General features: G+C 41.0%; 2 protein-coding genes and 2 long non-coding RNA genes across 4 annotated transcripts; 2 read left to right on the forward strand and 2 right to left on the reverse strand.

The window, feature by feature from the left end:
* Positions 1-2,518: 2,518 nt before the first annotated feature.
* Positions 2,519-4,656, forward strand: LOC308629813. Its single transcript, XR_014017716.1, has 2 exons — positions 2,519-2,649; positions 3,876-4,656. It is a non-coding gene; the product is annotated as an uncharacterized lncRNA (long non-coding RNA).
* Positions 4,641-9,957, reverse strand: LOC308629812 (ribosomal biogenesis factor-like). Its single transcript, XM_081258066.1, has 4 exons — positions 9,841-9,957; positions 7,344-7,460; positions 5,038-5,154; positions 4,641-4,769 (listed from the first exon to the last, which is right to left on the reverse strand). The coding sequence occupies exons 2-4, from the start codon at positions 7,455-7,457 to the stop codon at positions 4,698-4,700; spliced, it is 303 nt and encodes a 100-aa protein (XP_081114192.1). The 5' UTR covers positions 7,458-7,460; positions 9,841-9,957; the 3' UTR covers positions 4,641-4,697.
* Positions 9,958-12,595: 2,638 nt separating this feature from the next.
* LOC308629814 lies at positions 12,596-14,143 on the forward strand. Its single transcript, XR_014017717.1, has 2 exons — positions 12,596-12,661; positions 13,886-14,143. It is a non-coding gene; the product is annotated as an uncharacterized lncRNA (long non-coding RNA).
* Positions 14,144-14,643: 500 nt separating this feature from the next.
* On the reverse strand, positions 14,644-19,956 carry LOC308629811 (ribosomal biogenesis factor-like). The gene is made up of 4 exons (XM_081258065.1): positions 19,839-19,956; positions 17,341-17,457; positions 15,042-15,158; positions 14,644-14,773 (listed from the first exon to the last, which is right to left on the reverse strand). The coding sequence occupies exons 2-4, from the start codon at positions 17,452-17,454 to the stop codon at positions 14,702-14,704; spliced, it is 303 nt and encodes a 100-aa protein (XP_081114191.1). The 5' UTR covers positions 17,455-17,457; positions 19,839-19,956; the 3' UTR covers positions 14,644-14,701.
* Positions 19,957-23,625: the final 3,669 nt, after the last annotated feature.

Here is a 23,625-nt window from a genome sequence, read left to right on the forward strand (position 1 = left end):
AGATAAGCCACGCCCACCGAGCGTCTTTCCGCTCACCGAGCGTCGTTCCGCCCACCGAGCGTCATTCCGCTCACGGGCTTGTTCCCACCCACCTCAAGTAGTCCTGTCCACAGAACCGTCTCAGCCGTGTAGCATCCTTCCCTAAAAACAGGACCGTCCCTGTAAACATGCTTTGCCGTTCCCTGGGTTAGGAACCTCTACTCAGCTGAGGCTTCGAAGACGCGGCTAAGTCTGCAGTTGCTCGCAGGGGTGTGTGTACAGAAACCACCCGAAGTGTCTGAGTCACCAGAGCCACACGGACCGTAACACAGGTGGTCGGCCCTCAGCCGCTTACTGCTGGCTGGCTCTGTCCGCGCTCCCAGGAGGTGGCGCTGCGCACCTCTGGGTGGTGTCCGGGTTTGGTTGCAGCAACAAAGAACCTAATGTCTGGAATAGATCTAGAACTATAATCTCCCAAGGGAAAATTTGTAGTGAGCCAAAAGTTGAAATGCTTTTCCCATTGAAGCTTCCTTGCTTCAAAATGAGACTTTCTGACAGCACGGCAGAGGCCCAAGAAAATATCAATAAGTTGTAAAACAAGAATCAGGGAACTTTAGAAAATCTTGGAAGAAATATTTTTGCCTTCCAGTTTTATTTCTGTGTGTGTATATTTCCCAGTTAAGGTGTTCTAGGATGAGTTTTCTAGAAAATCGAATCACTTCTTCCAAGAGGATCTTTCCACTAAGGTAACAGTTTTCACATGCTCTCTCCTTATTTTGTCACGGTCTTAGGGAAAGCCAGCTTTTAAACAAATGTAGAAGTACTGACATTTTTATATCATTTTGGTAACGGTACATGAGTTCTGCTCTAAGTATCAAAATAAGGCCAAAGTAGCATTCCCCTTTTGCAAGTGAGAATGCTGAGGTTCAGAGTCTAAGCCATGTTCGGTATCCACACAAGTAGTAACTGACAAAGCCAAACTAGAATCCACGTGGGCTGGCCGTCGGTCAAGTCCTCTTCCCACCAGACCAGGCACTTGCCTGCTTAAAGAAAGATGAACCACTTTTACAGTAAATCATTTTATTGTTTATGTCCATCACAAAAAATTAGGGAATACGTTAAGCAATGAGGAATAATTACTTGTCAATGTAATTGTATTAAAAATTCTGTATTTTTTCTAAAGAGTGACTTTTAAAAACACCTTAAAATGCATTATAAAATGCCCATAATGTGTGGCGACAAAGTAACATCAAAGCGACAGAAAACCGTTAGATTCTTTCACGAGGCCAGAGTTATCCAGGAATACTGAAGCTAATAAGGTGAGTATAATTATGGTTCCTTGAATGTGAAGTTATTGATGTATATGCAGAAGACAAAGAAATAGATGCAATGGAATGATATTATAGTCTTTATGAAGACTTACGGGCCTAGCTTTCATTTGGAAATGGTGAGGTAGGGATACTTACACCACGGAAATAACATGGTTTATACAGGCAAGAGCAGAGGCACTCTATGAGGTATGAGTGAGAAGACATGATTTCTGTTTACTTCTGTTACCTACCAACAGTGTGACTGTGGAAAAGTTACTTCATGTCTCTGTGCCTCCCTCTCCCATATGTAGATGGCTGCTCAGTAAATACCCACTTCAGAGGACATTCATTATCTGCTCAGCATCCCTCTCTGGGGAACCACTCTTCTCCCATTAAGTGATCCTGGTTGAATGAATAATTACAGTCCTCGTCTAAAGATTTTCCAGCCAGAGGTAGTGGAGACAATTCTTGCTTTTAGTATCCCTGTGCTAGGATGATGTGAAATTGAGGCTGCTAGTTGCCGTCTCCTCCAGCAACTTGAGGGAAGCCTGACTGCAGTGGGAGAGAATAAGAGCAATGCAAAAGAACACAGAGCTGAACAACAGAACACAGGACCTTGGTGATATCATTGGAGTCCTTGGATTCAGCCATAGATGGAAGAAATATCCATCCCTTGTCTTCTCCGTTATCTGAACGAAAACATTGTTTTTTTAATTGGGTTATTTACGTTTTTTTCAGTTTGTGTGTGTGTGTCTGTGTGTGTGGACCACTTTTAAAGTCTTTATTGAATTTATTACAATATTGCTTCTGTTTTATGTTTTGGTTTTTCGGCTGCGAGGCACGTAGGATCTTAACTCCCCGACCAGGGATCAAACCTACACCCCTGCATTGGAAGGCGAAGTCCTAACCACTAGAGTGCCAGGGAAGTCCCTGTTGGTTTTTTTGTGTTTTGTCTGTTTATTTGTTTGCGGTACGCGGGCCTCTCACTGTTGTGGCCTCCCCCGTTGCAGAGCACAGGCTCCGGACGCGCAGGCTCAGCGGCCATGGCTCACGGGCCTAGCCGCTCCGCGGCATGTGGGATCTTCCCGGACCAGGGCACGAACCCGCGTCCCCTGCATTGGCTGGCGGACTCTCAACCACTGCGCCACCAGGGAAGCCCTAATTTCGTACTTTTAATCAAGATGCTGATGTTAAATATAACTGTGCTTAATATCTACTGTGTTTAAATATATGCTGTTTAAATATAACTGCCTTTTGGCTGCTAAAATATATAAAGAGAAGTGTAAAAAACTCTATATCACATTTCTCTTTCCAGCGGGATCTATTAGTGGAGATATTGATGAGTTAATGTCTTCTGATGGTAAGTAGTTAAAAAATTTAATAAATATAACCTTATACATCAATAAGGCTTTTCTAGAATTTATGAGTGGCACATGAGTTAAGAGAAATGAAGAACCCGTATTTTTTAACTGCTTAATGTACTATGATTCATAGTAAGTTATAGGCATCCTTCAGAATTTTTTGCCTGCTTTTTGAGGAAAAAGAATTCATAAGGGGATACTTATCACCTTTACTGAATAAACTTCTGAATTGTTGGCATACTAGCCCTTTTTACACCTGAAGAATTTGGCCAAGAAGAGTAAAACAGCGTATCTGAGTCAAGAGGAAATGTGAAAACATAGTTTTGTAAATACTCCTCCCATGGCCAATTTCAAGCTGCCAATGTGAAGTCAGTATTACTAAGATTAGCCACATCATCGTCTAATCTGAAATAATTCTTAAAAATCAACTAGCTCTAATATGGTAGTTACTTGAGCAGTTACTCTCTGGGCCTCACCTTTCTAAAAGTTCTTGGATTCAGAGTCCTGGTTCCTAACAAATATGTATAGCCGAGACCTAGGAAGTAGCAGCTGTTAAATTAGCCAATGGCACAGTAACCACTTAGACATTTATCAGACACTTCCATAAAAGCAGAGAATTTCAGCATAGTTATTAATTTACGTCTAGTTCCTTTCTCTGTTTTCAAAGTGGTAGCTTATTTAGCAGATCAGAGAAAATACTTTGACCAGTGTTTCTGAATCATAAATTTTAGTGACAAGTTCAACCAATAAAAATTAACTTCTGTTTCTCAAGCTAACACCTATAATCAATGCATAAAATGTCTTTAAAGAAGAATCTATCAAAATATACACAAAATACAAGTCATTAATTTGATCATTACATTTCCTATTACGTATTTTTAAAAAACTTGCTGTATAACATGGGAAACATAATTTGGCTTGATTTTTTTTTTTTTTTTTTTTGCGGTAGTCGGGCCTCTCACTGTTGTGGCCTCCCCCAGTGTGGAGCACAGGCTCTGGACATGCAGGCCCAGCGGCCACGGCTCACGGGCCCAGCCGCTCCACGGCATGTGTGATCCTCCCGGACCGGGGCACGAACCCGTGTCCCCTGCATTGGCAGGCGGACTCCCAACCACTGCGCCACCAGGGAAGCCCTGGCTTGATGTTTTTGATAGCATTTTATGTTAGACATCATTACCTGTATGTAGAAACCATCTTTAACACTGAATTTATTTTTTGCTTGCAGTGTTTCCACTTTTACGGCTTTCTCCGACCCCGGCAGATGACTACAACTTTAATTTAGATGATAATGAAGGAGTTTGTGATCTGTTTGATGTCCAGATACTAAATTATTAGACTCCATGGAAACTTGGGACTGTTATCTACCTCTAACTGTGTAACATTTTAGACGTCTTAATAACCTAAGTATTTAAAATAATGAATGTAACGCCTTTTTAGTTCACTGATTCTGAAATGTTCTTCCCTAATACTTTCTTTTTTACTTCACAAAACTTCAACCATAAGAACAAAGGATTCTGATTGCTTCAGGGGAAAAAGTGATTTCATATCCACCGACTCCCTACCCTCAAGTAATTACATTCTGGAATTTCAACTTTTCCTCCCATTCTGAATCCTTCTGTTTTTTTTTTTTTCCTTATATGAGAGGAAAGTTAAAGTAGACTTAAGGTCATCAAAAACAAAAGAAGTTGGCCAAGGGCTCATCATTTGTTTGTCTTACATTTTTACTGCCACGAGACTGTCCATTTTTCTGTGTACCCTCTGATCCAGACATTCACTGCCACTTATAAAGTGAAGGGTGTAAACTAGGATATGTTAACTGTTTCAGTGAACAGATTTTGTGAAGTGCCTTCTGTTTTAGCACTTTAAGTTTATCACATTTTGTTGACTTCTGACATTCCACTTTCCTAGGTTATAGGAAAGATCTGTTTATGTAGTTTGTTTTTAAAATGTGCCAATGCCTGTACATTAACAAGATTTTTTAAAATAAAACTGTATAAAGCATTTAATTTATTGGTCTTTTTGGGGAATCTGATGCATCACCAGTGTATTACAACTGAGCCATTAATCTTGTAGCTTCATCAACATCAACTGGTTCGTTTTCACGACACTGCTGAGGAATCTGGAGAGAAAAGTACATTTAAAAATTTAGATAACAATAGCAAACAGAAATGACATAATCTACTGACATATAATCTATTATTCAATATAATTTCTTCTAGTTGTACTTTTGGAAATAGAACAATAAAGTTCCATATTTTAGACTCAATGTTTTAAAGTCTGAATAAGCTATACATACTACAGAGCCAAATACTAAAAATGACAATCAATACAGGCTTTGAAAATTTGGAGTTTATTAGCCAGAACGAAAGGAAGTGACTTCCACTCACCAGCTGTTTCTGCACAGGTTCAAGGGAAAGGTCTTTTACGAACCATGCAACTACCTTTTGCATATATACAAAAGCTTCATTCACGATGTTAACTTTTTCATCATTCACGATGTTCATCTTTTAAAAAAAGAAAAAGAGCATTAATCCATGGTCTCACAACCATTAAGGATAAAAATATAGGCTACCTTAATTTAATCTTGTCACCCCCCAAATCTATAAACTCTTATCAATCCTACCAATTTATGGAGACAATTTACCCTAAAATTCTTACAGTCTTATTGGGACATTTTAGACAAAAGGTTCTGTCTTTTTAAAAATAAGAATTGTGTGGATATACCTCATACCTTGACTTTCCTGGAATAAACGGGCCAAAATATGTGACCACTATGTTTCTAAGCTACGGTGCTATCCTCTCTCATCTGTAAAATGAGGAACCTGGCTGGCATGCTTCCAGTGTCCTTCTAACAGTACGTCTCTGAATCCTTCCTTGATGGAAGTGCCTGGCAGTCTCCTGAGGACAGCGGCCCCTGTAGCCGTCCTCGCTTGAATCTGAAAGGTGGGGGTGGTATTCTTGTTCTTCACAGCTGCTCCCCAACCATTTCTCCTTCAAAACTTTTAGCTCTTTTGCACCTTATGCATCAGGACATTCTGACACCCCTCTCCTCATTACTGTCACCTACCAACACCGTGATTACTTGCTCCTTCGTGAAAGATCTCAGACCATGGCTCACTGACCCCTCTCACGCCTGGCGTCGCTGCTTAGTGGCTACGACAAAAACCTATCCTATGGCTTCTTAATCTCTTCAGGGCCTCACCTCCAGGGGTCTTTTCCACGACCTACCTTGCCATCACTCTCACGCATTACCTTAGGCGGCATCATTACCTGTTACCGCACCACCTCCTATCCTTCTATTCACTTATTTTATTAATAGTTCTTAAATCTCACTGAAATCTTTTCCCACCAAGTTCACTATTGTTCACATGTTCATATCCCCGCTTTTTCCTTTAGCCTGCACAGATTACATGACCACTGATCAGTCGCTCCTTCACACCCTAACTCTACTTCCCTTCTCTCCCTCAGTCAGACTTCCCTGCCAACCTAGTTAAACTCAGGTATCAGCCTTTTCTGAGCCCAAAACTGAAGCTCTAGAAAATCATAACTGGCTGACTGGCTTCACTTTAAGTTCGTGGCCACCAACTTCAATTTACCATGTATATAGTACCTGGCGATCGTGCGACCTCCCCCTAAGTTAGGCTGCTTTCTCAGAAAAGTGTTCGATACTTTCTCCAACCAGGCTGCCTACCCACAGATCTTCTCCATTAGCAACCGTAGAGCTTCTAGGACTTCCTATCCAAACAAAATAATTTTCCTCAAATACACCAAGCCTTCACCCAGCTGGGGGTCTCTGCACTCACTATTCTTTCTGCCTAGGACATGCTGCTCCCAACACTTCCCAGCAGTTTGCATCACTGGCTCCTGTCAGGCAGGTCTTGGCTTCAATGTCAACCCTGAAGACAATTCTATCTAAAACTGTCACCCCCAAACCCCAGTCATATCACCCAGCTTTATTTCCTTTATAGCATCTCCAAAGTCATGAAATTGCTCCACCAAAAAGTTTAACTCAGCTAATTCATGAAGACTGAAAGATAAAATGTTACATTTCTATGGACCATTATGATAATTACTAAGTCCTCTAGAGGGGACTCCACCTACTACTTAAGCTTGAAAACATTTTCTTGAATAATTTCCTTAAGGAGTCTACTTAATCTTGAAGAACTTTCCCATTCCCCAAATATTTTGAAAAAAAGATAAAGCAACTCCTTTCTTTTCAAATTTTGTATTTTAAGAAACAAAATATTTTATCTTCTATTTTTAGGTTTTTATCTGAGCTATAGATATCTTCAGAGAAATAAGATTTACTGAGAAGAAAAAGAATGGGTGTTGACTGACATTCCATGTCTTGGCTCTGGTTGAAAGCTTCCTGAATATATATGAGTTTAGAGATAATTTTTCCATACCATGGTTTTTTATGATTTCTATGCTCTGAGAAAACTATTAAAACTGTTACTTGGAGCCTCATACATTTGCAGTTAAAATGCCTTCTTCCTTTTGCACTTGAATTCAAGAAAGGGAGGTTATTTTTCTGCATCGTTGTTTCTTTTTTGAAACAAATGTTTAACAATCATCTTGCTTTTGTAGGAAAGGCTAAGAACCTGTTTTAAATATTAGCATTCAGTTTTTCAGTAGCTTTACAATTATGCTTTTCTTGTAAACAATAAAGTCAGAGTGCTTAAGTGATACTAACCTTCTTCAGATTAGTGGTAACTGGCTTTGCCTTATTTTTAACCTTAAAGCTTTTTCGGCTGGCTACCTGGAATACATTCCTGGACTTCTGTCCTCTTAGTTTGTTCTTGGCCATTGTCTAGGCAAGAAAGAAGAGGAGCTCAATTCAGTTGCCCATGTTTATGAACTGTAAATCAATTTAAGTTTTGGAAGTAAAGGTACCAATTAAATCTAAGAAGTTCCACCTTCCTCCTGATTATTTTTAAAATTGCTGCTTGTATTAAAATTATCTCCATGTCCTTTCGGTCCTACTAGATTTTTCTGTTTCAGTGCAGAGTGTGTAGCTAATTCTTTTCTGCATCTCCGGCACCTGGCCCATAAGAGGCTCCACATTAATTTCTGCCAGTTAGATTCATTAATTAACATTCTCAACACAACAGTTGTTTTCTTTCAGCTCTCTGCAGCATCTGACAATGCTAACCATCACCATCCATCCTTCTGATAGTTTACATACTGCTATTCCATTCTGGTTCCTTTCATACTCTACGACTGACTCTCTTCTCCCTCCTTCCTTCATTCCTTTTTACTTGTCCCATTTTCACTCCTGTGCGCACCTCCTCAAAACCAGTACTTAAGCTTACACTTCCTAGCCCCCGCGTTAAATTACTTTCATGACTTCCGCATCACCTCTATGTGAATGGCTCTTGCCTAAAAACTGTAGGTATTATCTCTGTTCTATAGCTAAACACAGTAAGCCTATAAATTCTACTTGAGAAACATCTCTGAAACCTGTCTTTAACAATGCACGTGAGGAACAATTTAAAAAATATTAATAGTTAAGATTTATTAAGCTTTTACTACATGTACAGCACTATGCTAACATTTTATGTGTTTTGACTAATTTACTCCTTACAACAACACTTCGTAGGACGTATTATTATCATTATACAGATTAAAAAAAAAACTGATGCAAAGAGAAGTTAATCTGCCCATTGTTACACTATTAGTAGTCAGAGAATGCCAAGATTCAAAGCCAAGCAGACTAGATCCTGAGCTCTCATTATGTGATGTGGCCTCTTGTATATAAATAAAAATGCAGTACAAAAACATGATTTACTACTGCCTAGTTCAGGACTGGGTTACTGCTTTAGTCCCTACGACTATTTGGTTAGACTCTGGGTTGGGACCAACTATACCCATGGACCAAATCAGGTCAGGCACCCGTCTTTGTAAATGATGTTTTATTAGAACGCAGCTACGTCCATTCGATTATGTATGTTTTGTCTGTGGCTGCTTTCCTGCGACAACTGTGGCTCGCAAAGCCTAAAATATTTACTATTTGGTCCTTTACAGAAAGACTGTCAACCCCTGGCTTAAGCCACATGCATTCAAGTCTATCCTGCGTAGTGGTATGAAATGAACCGTCCCAATGGTAAAATCCTTCACTGGCTCCTCCAACCCACAAGGTTTTTGTCCTGACATATTGCTGCTGGAAACCTGACTCTAGCATAAATCTGTCAAAGGTATCTCCTGCTATTTCTCTATACCTACTCTAGTCTACTAATCACTCTCTGAAGACACCTTGCACATTCTTCCTTTCTTCCCTTTGCTCACATTGTATCTCTCCTCCTTCAATGTCTAGCCTCAGGAACAAGAGAGACAGCAATGGTTCCGAACCCCAACAGAACTTCTTCTTAAAAAAAAAAAAAAAAAAAATGGGGCTTCCCTAGTGGCCCAGTGGTTGAGAGTCCGCCTGCCGATGCAGGGGACACGGGTTCGTGTCCCGGTCTGGGAAGATCCCACATGCCGTGAAGCGGCTGGGCCCGTGAGCCGTGGCCGCTGAGCCTGTGTGTCCGGAGCCTGTGCTCCGCAACGGGAGAGGCCACAACAGTGAGAGGACCACATACCGCAAAAAAAAAAAAAAAAAAAAAAATGAACACAGTAGGAAATACATGATTATTATAGAAGCAGAAAATACACATAAACCACCCCTAAATTAAATAATCTAAAATCCTTCCGATAAGTAACCAAAATCCAACCATTCATCTAGTATTCATTAATCAATTACTATGTACCAAGTGTGGTACAGAACCTATATACATACATATGAAACATATACAAACACAAGAAACATAAAGATAGGTGCTGTAACTGACAGCATACGAGTGGAGTCACAGAAGGGAAAGTTCCAATCGAGCTGGGGACTCGAGGAAGGTTCGTGGAGAAGGTGAGAGCCTAGCTGTGGGGGTAGGGGATAGGGATTTTCTCTAACAACCACGTGGAAACTGGTGACAACAGAACAACCCAAAACTGGTACCCTGCCGTGGGCTGAAGGCCCAGCAGGCATGGGGGTTTTAGGCCTGAGCCAGCAGGCCTGCGGCCGAGTAGGGCTGCCTAAGGCAGCAAGCGACGACGGAACGGAGCCTCCAGACGGCAGCAGCCCGCGGACGGCCAATCCTGTCTCAACCCTCGGAAACTTCATGCCAGCGCGCCGCAAAATTTTTTTATTAATCTCTCACCAGTCCTCAGATATCCTCGGGCAGGTTTTTAAACTCCAGGTAACGCCAGCTGCACGCACAGGATCCAGGAAGTTCCGGAATGAGGAAGCCAGCCAACGGTCCTCTCTCAGGTCGTAGTTCCGCCCACCGAGATAAGCTCCGCCCACAGGGCGGAGTCGTGTCCCTTGAACTTGGTCTGCAGACTGAGCTAAGCCCCGCCCACCGAGCGTCGTTCCGCCCACCGAGCGTCGTTTCGCTCACGGCTTTTTTCCCACCCACCTAAAGTAGTCCTGTCCACAGAACCATCTCAGCCGTGCTGCATCCTTCCCTAAACACAGGACCGTCCCTTTTAACATACCTTGGTGTTCGCTGGGTTAAGAACTTCTACTCAGCTGAGGCGTCGAAGACGCGGCTAAGTCTGGAGTTCCTCGCAGGGGTATGTGTACAGAAACCACCCGAAGTGTCTGAGTCACCAGAGCCACACGGACCGTAACACAGGTGGTCGGCCCTCCGCCGCTTACTGCTGGCTGGCTTTGTCCGCGCTCCCAGGAGGTGGCGCTGCGCACCTCTGGGTGGCGTCCCGTGTTTGGTTGGAGCAACAAAGGACCTAATGTCTGGAATAGATCTAGAACTATAATCTCCCAAGGGAAAATTTGTAGTGAGCTAAAAGTTGAAATGCTTTTCTCATTGAAGTTTCCTTGCTTCAAAATGAGACTTTCTGACAGCACGGCAGAGGCCCAAGAAAATATCAATAAGTTGTAAAGCAAGAATCAGGGAACTTTAGAAAATCTTAGAAGAAATATTTTTGCCTACCAGTTTTATTTCTGTGTGTGTATATTTCCCAGTTAAGGTGTTCTAGGATGAGTTTTCTAGAAAATCGAATCACTTCTTCCAAGAGGATCTTTCCACTAAGGTAACAGTTTTCACATGCTCTCTCCTTATTTTGTCACGGTCTTAGGGAAAGCCAGCTTTTAAACAAATGTAGAAGTACTGACATTTTTATATCATTTTGGTAACGGTACATGAGTTCTGCTCTAAGTATCAAAATAAGGCCAAAGTAGCATTCCCCTTTTGCAAGTGAGAATGCTGAGGTTCAGAGTCTAAGCCATGTTCGGTATCCACACAAGTAGTAACTGACAAAGCCAAACTAGAATCCACGTGGGCTGGCCGTCGGTCAAGTCCTCTTCCCGCCAAATCAGGCACTTGCCTGCTTATAGAAAGATGAACCACTTTTACAGTAAATCATTTTATTGTTTATGTCCATCACAAAAAATTAGGGAATACGTTAAGCAATGAGGAATAATTACTTGTCAATGTAATTGTATTAAAAATTCTGTATTTTTTCTAAAGAGTGACTTTTAAAAACACCTTAAAATGCATTATAAAATGCCCATAATGTGTGGCGACAAGACCAAAGTAACTTCAAAGTGACAGAAAACCATTAGATTCTTTCACGAGGCCAGAGTTATCCAGGAATACTGAAGCTAATAAGGTGAGTATAATTATGGTTCCTTGAATGTGAAGTTATTGATGTATATGCAGAAGACAAAGAAATAGATGCAATGGAATGATATTATAGTCTTTATGAAGACTTACGGGCCTAGCTTTCATTTGGAAATGGTGAGGTAGGGATACTTACACCACGGAAATAACATGGTTTATACAGGCAACAGTAGAGGCACTCTATGAGGTATGAGTGAGAAGACATGATTTCTGTTTACTTCTGTTACCTACCAACAGTGTGACTGTGGAAAAGTTACTTCATGTCTCTGTGCCTCCCTCTCCCATATGTAGGTGGCCGCTCAGTAAATACCCACTTCAGAGGACATTCATTATCTGCTCAGCATCCCTCTCTGGGGAACCACTCTTCTCCTATTAAGTGATCCTGGTTGAATGAATAATTACAGTCCTCGTCTAAAGATTTTCCAGCCAGAGCTAGTGGAGACACTTCTTTCTCTTAGTATCCTTGTGCTGCGATGATGTTGAGGCTGCTAGTTGCCGTCTCCTCCAGCAACTTGAGGGAAGCCTGACTGCAGTGGGAGAGAATAAGAGCAATGCAAAAGAACACAGAGGTGAACAACAGAACACAGGATCTTGGTGATATCATTGGAGTCCTTGGATTCAGCCATAGATGGAAGAAATATCCATCCCTTGTCTTCTCCGTTATCTGAACAAAAACATTGCTTTTTTTTTTTAATTGGGTTATTTAAGTTTTTTCAGTTTGTGTGTGTGTGTCTGTGTGTGTGGACCATTTTTAAAGTCTTTATTGAATTTATTACAATATTGCTTCTGTTTTATGTTTTGGTTTTTTGGCTGCGAGGCACGTAGGATCTTAACTCCCCGACCAGGGATCAAACCTACACCCCTGCATTGGAAGGCGAAGTCCTAACCACTAGAGTGCCAGGGAAGTCCCTGTTGGTTTTTTTGTGTTTTGTCTGTTTATTTGTTTGCGGTACGCGGGCCTCTCACTGTTGTGGCCTCCCCCGTTGCAGAGCACAGGCTCCGGACGCGCAGGCTCAGCGGCCATGGCTCACGGGCCTAGCCGCTCCGCGGCATGTGGGATCTTCCGGGACCAGGGCACGAACCCGCATCCCCTGCATCGGCTGGCGGACTCTCAACCACTGCGCCACCAGGGAAGCCCTAATTTCGTACTTTTAATCAAGATGCTGATGTTAAATATAACTGTGCTTAATATCTACTGTGTTTAAATATATGCTGTTTAAATATAACTGCCTTTTTGCTGCTAAAATATATAAAGAGAAGTGTAAAAAACTCTATATCACATTTCTCTTTCCAGCGGGATCTATTAGTGGAGATATTGATGAGTTAATGTCTTCTGATGGTAAGTAGTTAAAAAATTTAATAAATATAACCTTATACATCAATAAGGCTTTTCTAGAATTTATGAGTGGCACATGAGTTAAAAGAAATGAAGAACCTGTATTTTTTAACTGCTTAATGTACTATGATGATTCATAGTAAGTTATAGGCATCCTTCAGAATTTTTTGCCTGCTTTTTGAGGAAAAAGAATTCATAAGGGGATACTTATCACCTTTACTGAATAAACTTCTGAATTGTTGGCATACTAGCCCTTTTTACACCTGAAGAATTTGGCCAAGAAGAGTAAAACAGTGTATCTGAGTCAAGAGGAAATGTGAAAACATAGTTTTGTAAATACTCCTCCCATGGCCAATTTCAAGCTGCCAATGTGAAGTCAGTATTACTAAGATTAGCCACATCATCGTCTAATCTGAAATAATTCTTAAAAATCAACTAGCTCTAATATGGTAGTTACTTGAGCAGTTACTCTCTGGGCCTCACCTTTCTAAAAGTTCTTGGATTCAGAGTCCTGGTTCCTAACAAATATGTATAGCCGAGACCTAGGAAGTAGCAGCTGTTAAATTAGCCAATGGCACAGTAACCACTTAGACATTTATCAGACACTTCCATAAAAGCAGAGAATTTCAGCATAGTTATTAATTTATGTCTAGTTCCTTTCTGTTTTCAAAGTGGTAGCTTATTTAGCAGACCAGAGAAAATACTTTGACCAGTGTTTCTGAATCATAAATTTTAGTGACAAGTTCAACCAATAAAAATTAACTTGTTTCTCAAGCTAACACCTATAATCAATGCATAAAATGTCTTTAAAGAAGAATCTATCAAAATATACACAAAATACAAGTCATTAATTTGATCATTACATTTCCTATTACGTATTTTTAAAAAATTGCTGTATAACATGGGAAACATAATTTGGCTCGATTTTTTTTTTTTTTTTTTTTGCAGTACTCGGGCCTCTCACTGTTGTGGCCTCCCCCAGTGTGGAGCACAGGCTCTGGACATGCAGGCCCAGCGGCCATGGCTCACGGGCCCAGCCGCTCCGCGGCATGTGGGATCCTCCCGGACCAGGGCACGAACCTGTGTCCCCTGCATTGGCAGGCGGACTCCCAACCACTGCACTACCAGGGAGGCCATGGCTTGATGTTTTTGACAGTATTTTATGTTAGATATCATTACCTGTATGTAGAAAGCATCTTTAACACTGAATTTATTTTTTGCTTGCAGTGTTTCCACTTTTACGGCTTTCTCCGACCCCGGCAGATGACTACAACTTTAATTTAGATGATAATGAAGGAGTTTGTGATCTGTTTGATGTCCAGATACTAAATTATTAGATTCCATGGAAACTTGGGACTGTTATCTCCCTCTAAGTGTGTAATATATTAGATGTCTTAATAACCTAAGTATTTAAAATAATGAATGTAACGCCTTTTTAGTTCACTGATTCTGAAATGTTCTTCCCTAATACTTTCTTTTTTACTTCGCAAAACTGCAACCATAGGAACAAAGGATTGTGACTGCTTCAGAGGAAAATGCGATTTCATATCCACCGACTCCCTTCTCTCAAGTAATTACATTCTGGAATTTCAACTTTTCCTCCCATTCTGAATCCTTCTGTTTTTTTTCCTTATATGAGAGGAAAGTTAAAGTAGACTTAAGGTCATCAAAAACAAAAAAGTTGGCCAAGGGCTCATTATTTGTTTGTCTTACATTTTTACTGCTATGAGACTGTCCATATTTCTCTGTATCCTCTGATCCAGACATTCACTGCCACTTATAAAGTGAAGGGTGTAAACTAGGATATGTTAACTGTTTCAGTGAACAGATTTTGTGAAGTGCCTTCTGTTTTAGCACTATAAGTTTATCACATTTTGTTGAATTCTGACATTGCACTTTCCTAGGTTATAGGAAAGATCTGTTTATGTAGTTTGTTTTTAAAATGTGCCAATGCCTGTACATTAACAAGATTTTTTAAAATAAAATTTTATAAAGCATTTAATTTATTGGTCTTTTTGGAGAATCTGATGTATCACCAGTATATTACAACTGAGCCATTAATCTTGTAGCTTCATCAACATCAACTGGTTCGTTTTCATGACACTGCTGAGGAATCTGGAGAGAAAAGTACATTTAAAAATTTAGATAACAGTAGCAAACAAAAATGACATAATCTACTGACATATAATCTATTATTCAATATAATTTCTTCTAGTTGTACTTTTGGAAATAGAACAATAAATTCCCATATTTTAGACTCAATGTTTTAAAGTCTGAATAAGCTATACATACTACAGAGCCAAATACTAAAAATGACAATCAATACAGGCTTTGAAAATTTGGAGTTTATTAGCCAGAACGAAAGGAAGTGATTTCCACTCACCAGCTGTTTCTGCAGAGGTTCAAGGGAAAGGCCTTTTACGAACTGTGCAAGTACCTTTTGCATATCTACAAAAGCTTTATTCATGCTGTTAACTTTTTCATCATTCACGATGTTAATCTTTTAAAAAAAGAAAAAGAGCATTAATCCATGGTCTCACAACCATTAAGGATAAAAATATAGGCTACCTTAATTTAATCTTGTCACCCCCCAAATCTATAAACTCTTATCAATCCTACCAATTTATGGAGACAATTTACCCTAAAATTCTTACAGTCTTATTGGTACATTTTAGACAAAAGGTTCTGTCTTTTTAAAAATAAGAATTGTGTGGATATACCTCATACCTTGACTTTCCTGGAATAAACGGGCCAAAATATGTGACCACTATGTTTCTAAGCTACGGTGCTATCCTCTCTCATCTGTAAAATGAGGAACCTGGCTGACATGCTTCCAGTGTCCTTCTAACAGTACGTCTCTGAATCCTTCCTTGATGGAAGTGCCTGGCAGTCTCCTGAGGACAGCGGCCCCTGTAGCCGTCCTCGCTTGAATCTGAAAGGTGGGGGTGGTATTCTTGTTCTTCACAGCTGCTCCCCAACCATTTCTCCTTCAAAACTTTTAGCTCTTTTGCACCTTATGCATCAGGACATTCTGACACCCCTCTCCTCATTACTGTCACCTACCAACACCGTGATTACTTGCTCCTTCGTGAAAGATCTCAGACCATGGCTCACTGACCCCTCTCACGCCTGGCGTCGCTGCTTAGTGGCTACGACAAAAACCTATCCTATGGCTTCTTAATCTCTTCAGGGCCTCACCTCCAGGGGTCTTTTCCACGACCTACCTTGCCATCACTCTCACGCATTACCTTAGGCGGCATCATTACCTGTTACCGCACCACCTCCTATCCTTCTATTCACTTATTTTATTAATAGTTCTTAAATCTCACTGAAATCTTTTCCCACCAAGTTCACAATTCACATGTTCATATCCCTGCTTCTTCCTTTAGCCTGCACAGATTCCATGACCACTGATCAGTCGCTCCTTCACACCCTAACTCGACCTCCCTTCTCTCCCTCAATCAGACTTCCCTGCCAACCTAGTTAAACTCAAGTATCAGCCTTTTCTGAGCCCAAAACTGAAGCTCTAGAAAATCATAACTGGCTGACTGGCTTCACTTTAAGTTCGTGGCCACCAACTTCAATTTACCATGTATATAGTACCTGGCGATCGTGCGACCTCCCCCTAAGTTAGGCTGCTTTCTCAGAAAAGTGTTCGATACTTTCTCCAATCAGGCTGCCTACCCACAGATATTTTCCATTAGCATCCGTAGAGCTTCTAGGACTTCCTATGCAAACAAAATAATTTTCCTCAAATACACCAAGCCTTCACCCAGCTGGGGGTCTCTGCACTCACTATTCTTTCTGCCTAGAACATGCTGCTCCCAACACTTCCCAGCAGTTTGCATCTCTGGTTCCTATCAGGCAGGTCTTGGCTTCAATGTCAACCCTGAAGACAATTCTATCTAAAACTGTCACCCCCAAACCCCAGTCATATCACCCAGCTTTATTTCCTTTTTAGCATTTCCAAAGACATGAAATTGATCCATCAAAAAGTTTAACTCAGCTAGTTCATGAAGACTGAAAGATAAAATGTTACATTTCTATGGACCATTATGATAATTACTAAGTCCTCTAGAGGGGACTCCACCTACTACATAAGTTTGAAAACATTTTCTTGAATAATCTTCTTAAGGAATCTATTTAATCTTGAAGAAATTTCCCATTCCCCAAATATTCTGAAATAAAGATAAAGTAACTCCTTTCTTTTCAAATTTTGTATTTTAAGAAACAAAATACTTTATCTTCAATTTTTAGGTTTTTATCTGAGTTCTAGATATCTTCAGAGAAATAAGAATTACTGAGGAGAAAAAGAATAGGTGTTGACTGACATTCCATTTCTTGGCTCTGTTGAAAGCTTCTTGAATATATATGAGTTTAGAGATTACTTTTCCATACCATGGTTTTTTTATGATTTCAATGCTCTGATTTCTATGTATGGAGCCACATACATTTGCAGTTAAAATGCTTTCTTCCTTTTGCATTTGCACATTTGAATTCAAGAAAGAGAAGTTATTTTTCTTCATCTTTTTTTCTTTTTTAAAACAAATGTTTAACAATCATCTTGCTTTTGTAGGAAAGGCTAAGAACCTGTTTTAAATATTAGCATGCAGTTTTTCAGTGGCTTTACAATTATGCTTTTCTTGTAAACAATAAAGTCAGAGTGCTTAAGTGATACTAACCTTCTTCAGATTAGTGGTAACTGGCTTTGCTTTATTTTTAACCTTAAAGCTTTTTCGGCTGGCTACCTGGAATACATTCCTGGACTTCTGTCCTCTTAGTTTGTTCTTGGCCATTGTCTAGGCAAGAAAGAAAAGGAGCTCAATTCAGTTGCCCATGTTTATGAACTGTAAATCAATTTAAGTTTTGGAAGTAAAGGTACCAATTAAATCTAAGAAGTTCCACCTTCCTCCTGATTATTTTTAAAATTGTTGCTTGTATTAAAATTATCTGCATGTCCCTTCGGTCCTACTAGATTTTTCTGTTTCAGTGCAGAATGTGTAGCTAATTCTTTTCTGCATCTCCGGCACCTGGCCCATAAGAGGCTCCACATTAATTTCTGCCAGTTAGATTCATTAATTAACATTCTCAACACAACAGTTGTTTTCTTTCAGCTCTCTGCAGCATCTGACAATGCTAACCATCACCATCCATCCTTCTGATAGTTTACATACTGCTATTCCATTCTGGTTCCTTTCATACTCTACGACTGACTCTCTTCTCCCTCCTTCTTTTATTCCTTTTCACTTGTCCCATTTTCACTCCTGTGTGCACCTCCTCGAAACCAGTACTTAAGCTTACACTTCCTAATCCCCCCGTTAAATTACTTTCATGACTTCCGCATCACCTCTATGTGAATGGCTCTTGCCTAAAAACTGTAGGTATTATCTCTGTTCTATAGCTAAACACACTAAGCCTATAAATTCTACTTGAGAAACATCTCTGAAACCTGTCTTTAACAATGCACGTGAGGAACAATTTAAAAAATATTAATAGTTAAGATTTATTAAGCTTTTACTACATGTACAGCACTATGCTAACATTTTATGTGTTTTGACTAATTTACTCCTTACAACAACACTTCGTAGGACGTATTATTATCATTATACAGATTAAAAAAAAAACTGATGCAAAGAGAAGTTAATCTGCCCATTGTTACACTATTAGTAGTCAGAGAATGCCAAGATTCAAAGCCAAGCAGACTAGATCCTGAGCTCTCATTATGTGATGTGGCCTCTCGTATATAAATAAAAATGCAGTACAAAAACATGATTTACTACTGCCTAGTTCAGGACTGGGTTACTGCTTTAGTCCCTACGACTATTTGGTTAGACTCTGGGTTGGGACCAACTATACCCATGGACCAAATCAGGTCAGGCACCCGTCTTTGTAAATGATGTTTTATTAGAACGCAGCTACGTCCATTCGATTATGTATGTTTTGTCTGTGGCTGCTTTCCTGCGACAACTGTGGCTCGCAAAGCCTAAAATATTTACTATTTGGTCCTTTACAGAAAGACTGTCAACCCCTGGCTTAAGCCACATGCATTCAAGTCTATCCTGCGTAGTGGTATGAAATGAACCGTCCCAATGGTAAAATCCTTCACTGGCTCCTCCAACCCACAAGGTTTTTGTCCTGACATATTGCTGCTGGAAACCTGACTCTAGCATAAATCTGTCAAAGGTATCTCCTGCTATTTCTCTATACCTACTCTAGTCTACTAATCACTCTCTGAAGACACCTTGCACATTCTTCCTTTCTTCCCTTTGCTCACATTGTATCTCTCCTCCTTCAATGTCTAGCCTCAGGAACAAGAGAGACAGCAATGGTTCCGAACCCCAACAGAACTTCTTCTTAAAAAAAAAAAAAAAAAAAAATGGGGCTTCCCTAGTGGCCCAGTGGTTGAGAGTCCGCCTGCCGATGCAGGGGACACGGGTTCGTGTCCCGGTCTGGGAAGATCCCACATGCCGTGAAGCGGCTGGGCCCGTGAGCCGTGGCCGCTGAGCCTGTGTGTCCGGAGCCTGTGCTCCGCAACGGGAGAGGCCACAACAGTGAGAGGACCACATACCGCAAAAAAAAAAAAAAAAAAAAAAATGAACACAGTAGGAAATACATGATTATTATAGAAGCAGAAAATACACATAAACCACCCCTAAATTAAATAATCTAAAATCCTTCCGATAAGTAACCAAAATCCAACCATTCATCTAGTATTCATTAATCAATTACTATGTACCAAGTGTGGTACAGAACCTATATACATACATATGAAACATATACAAACACAAGAAACATAAAGATAGGTGCTGTAACTGACAGCATACGAGTGGAGTCACAGAAGGGAAAGTTCCAATCGAGCTGGGGACTCGAGGAAGGTTCGTGGAGAAGGTGAGAGCCTAGCTGTGGGGGTAGGGGATAGGGATTTTCTCTAACAACCACGTGGAAACTGGTGACAACAGAACAACCCAAAACTGGTACCCTGCCGTGGGCTGAAGGCCCAGCAGGCATGGGGGTTTTAGGCCTGAGCCAGCAGGCCTGCGGCCGAGTAGGGCTGCCTAAGGCAGCAAGCGACGACGGAACGGAGCCTCCAGACGGCAGCAGCCCGCGGACGGCCAATCCTGTCTCAACCCTCGGAAACTTCATGCCAGCGCGCCGCAAAATTTTTTTATTAATCTCTCACCAGTCCTCAGATATCCTCGGGCAGGTTTTTAAACTCCAGGTAACGCCAGCTGCACGCACAGGATCCAGGAAGTTCCGGAATGAGGAAGCCAGCCAACGGTCCTCTCTCAGGTCGTAGTTCCGCCCACCGAGATAAGCTCCGCCCACAGGGCGGAGTCGTGTCCCTTGAACTTGGTCTGCAGACTGAGCTAAGCCCCGCCCACCGAGCGTCGTTCCGCCCACCGAGCGTCGTTTCGCTCACGGCTTTTTTCCCACCCACCTAAAGTAGTCCTGTCCACAGAACCATCTCAGCCGTGCAGCATCCTTCCCTAAACACAGGACCGTCCCTTTTAACATACCTTGGTGTTCGCTGGGTTAAGAACTTCTACTCAGCTGAGGCGTCGAAGACGCGGCTAAGTCTGGAGTTCCTCGCAGGGGTATGTGTACAGAAACCACCCGAAGTGTCTGAGTCACCAGAGCCACACGGACCGTAACACAGGTGGTCGGCCCTCCGCCGCTTACTGCTGGCTGGCTTTGTCCGCGCTCCCAGGAGGTGGCGCTGCGCACCTCTGGGTGGCGTCCCGTGTTTGGTTGGAGCAACAAAGGACCTAATGTCTGGAATAGATCTAGAACTATAATCTCCCAAGGGAAAATTTGTAGTGAGCTAAAAGTTGAAATGCTTTTCTCATTGAAGTTTCCTTGCTTCAAAATGAGACTTTCTGACAGCACGGAAGAGGCCCAAGAAAATATCAATAAGTTGTAAAGCAAGAATCAGGGAACTTTAGAAAATCTTAGAAGAAATATTTTTGCCTACCAGTTTTATTTCTGTGTGTGTATATTTCCCAGTTAAGGTGTTCTAGGATGAGTTTTCTAGAAAATCGAATCACTTCTTCCAAGAGGATCTTTCCACTAAGGTAACAGTTTTCACATGCTCTCTCCTTATTTTGTCACGGTCTTAGGGAAAGCCAGCTTTTAAACAAATGTAGAAGTACTGACATTTTTATATCATTTTGGTAACGGTACATGAGTTCTGCTCTAAGTATCAAAATAAGGCCAAAGTAGCATTCCCCTTTTGCAAGTGAGAATGCTGAGGTTCAGAGTCTAAGCCATGTTCGGTATCCACACAAGTAGTAACTGACAAAGCCAAACTAGAATCCACGTGGGCTGGCCGTCGGTCAAGTCCTCTTCCCGCCAAATCAGGCACTTGCCTGCTTATAGAAAGATGAACCACTTTTACAGTAAATCATTTTATTGTTTATGTCCATCACAAAAAATTAGGGAATACGTTAAGCAATGAGGAATAATTACTTGTCAATGTAATTGTATTAAAAATTCTGTATTTTTTCTAAAGAGTGACTTTTAAAAACACCTTAAAATGCATTATAAAATGCCCATAATGTGTGGCGACAAGACCAAAGTAACTTCAAAGTGACAGAAAACCATTAGATTCTTTCACGAGGCCAGAGTTATCCAGGAATACTGAAGCTAATAAGGTGAGTATAATTATGGTTCCTTGAATGTGAAGTTATTGATGTATATGCAGAAGACAAAGAAATAGATGCAATGGAATGATATTATAGTCTTTATGAAGACTTACGGGCCTAGCTTTCATTTGGAAATGGTGAGGTAGGGATACTTACACCACGGAAATAACATGGTTTATACAGGCAACAGTAGAGGCACTCTATGAGGTATGAGTGAGAAGACATGATTTCTGTTTACTTCTGTTACCTACCAACAGTGTGACTGTGGAAAAGTTACTTCATGTCTCTGTGCCTCCCTCTCCCATATGTAGGTGGCCGCTCAGTAAATACCCACTTCAGAGGGCATTCATTATCTGCTCAGCATCCCTCTCTGGGGAACCACTCTTCTCCTATTAAGTGATCCTGGTTGAATGAATAATTACAGTCCTCGTCTAAAGATTTTCCAGCCAGAGCTAGTGGAGACACTTCTTTCTCTTAGTATCCTTGTGCTGGGATGATGTTGAGGCTGCTAGTTGCCGTCTCCTCCAGCAACTTGAGGGAAGCCTGACTGCAGTGGGAGAGAATAAGAGCAATGCAAAAGAACACAGAGCTGAACAACAGAACACAGGACCTTGGTGATATCATTGGAGTCCCTGGATTCAGCCATAGATGGAAGAAATATCCATCCCTTGTCTTCTCAGTTGTCTGAATGAAAACATTGCTTTTTTTTAAATTGGGTTATTTATGTTTTTTCAGTTTGTGTGTGTGTGTGTGTGTGGACCATTTTTAAAGTCTTTATTGAATTTATTACAATATTGCTTCTGTTTTATATTTTGGTTTTTTGGCTGTGAGTCCTGTAGGATCTTAACTCCCCGACCAGGGATCAAACCTACACCCCCTGCATTGGAAGGTGAAGTCCTAACCACTGGACTGCCAGGGAAGTACCTGTTGGGTTATTTATTATTTATTTATTTATTTTTTTGGCGGTACGCGGGCCTCTCACTGTTGTGGCTTCTTCCGTTGCGGAGCACAGGCTCCGGACACGCAGGCTCAGAGGCCATGGCTCACGGGCCTAGCCACTCCGCCGCATGTGGGATCTTCCAGGACCGGGCACGAACCCGCGTCCCCTGCATCAGCCGGCAGACTCTCAACCACTGCGCCACCAGGGAAGCCCCCTGTTGGTTTATTTTTTTAAACCACTTGTACCTTGAAGAGTCTTAGCTATACTCCTCTTCAGCCTACTTCACAGGATTTTCTACAGAGTTAGTGAAATACAAAACATGAAATCATAAGGTATTACTAAGACAAAAGAAAGAAGCATGTAATTTTCTAAAAGAAGATTTTCTAATTCTCTATGAACCCAATGGCTTCAAGATTTTTAATCTTTAAAAATTCATCCCTATCTCATACTTCCAGTTTTTCTAAAAACCTTAAAGATGAGGGCTTCCCTGGTGGCGCACTGGTTGAGAGTCCGCCTGCCGATTCAGTGGACATGGGTTCGTGCCCCGGTCCGGGAAGATCCCACATGCCGTGGAGCGGCTGGGCCCGTGAGCCATGGCCGCTGAGCCTGCACATCTGGAGCCTGTGCTCCGCAACGGGAGAGGCCACAACAGTGAGAGGCCCACGTACCGCAAAAAAAAAAAAACCTTAAAGATGAATAAAATCATAGATAAAGAAATATTGTTTTGGAAACATTAGCTTTCCTGTTGAGACTCAGCAATGCCGAGTCCTTTATACAGCTTCAGTCCCCAAAGAATGGTCTTGGAAGCAATTCAACAAGTTAACAAATATAATTAGGGAGAAGAAAATGAGAGCCCACAGAAATAATTACAAGTCATCTGCAAGAAAACTCATAGCCCTCTCCCATAACAAAGCCAGCATTGTGTAGATGATGCTCCATGATAGACTTGTTTCATTCATCAACCTTATTTGCCCCACTACTCAGTTTCATTCAACTGAAATAGTTGGAACACCTAGGCTCTGTGAGGCCTCAAAGGAAGTACTTTCTTGTAAAGAGGACAGTCATTTGAGATAGGTGTATGCATATGAAATGATCATTTTTGACAGAAAGTGGTAAGAATTATGATAAATGCACAAAAATGATCTATTTATGGAAGGAAATAATTCAGAATTCTGGAAACATTCATGTTAAAAGTTCTCATCTGATTGTCTTAGAGAAGAAATTGGTAAACTACAAACTACAGGCCAGATTCAGCCCGCTGCTTATTTTTTTACAGCCCGTGAGCTACAAATGGTTTTACATTTTAAAATGGAGGAAAAAGATCAAAATAAGGACAATATGTTGCAACACATGAACATTTCATTAAATTCACATTTCAGTGTCAG

This window comes from Mesoplodon bidens (genome assembly GCF_964165515.1).
Source record: "Mesoplodon bidens genome assembly, chromosome: 16".
Lineage (NCBI taxonomy): Eukaryota > Metazoa > Chordata > Mammalia > Artiodactyla > Ziphiidae > Mesoplodon > Mesoplodon bidens.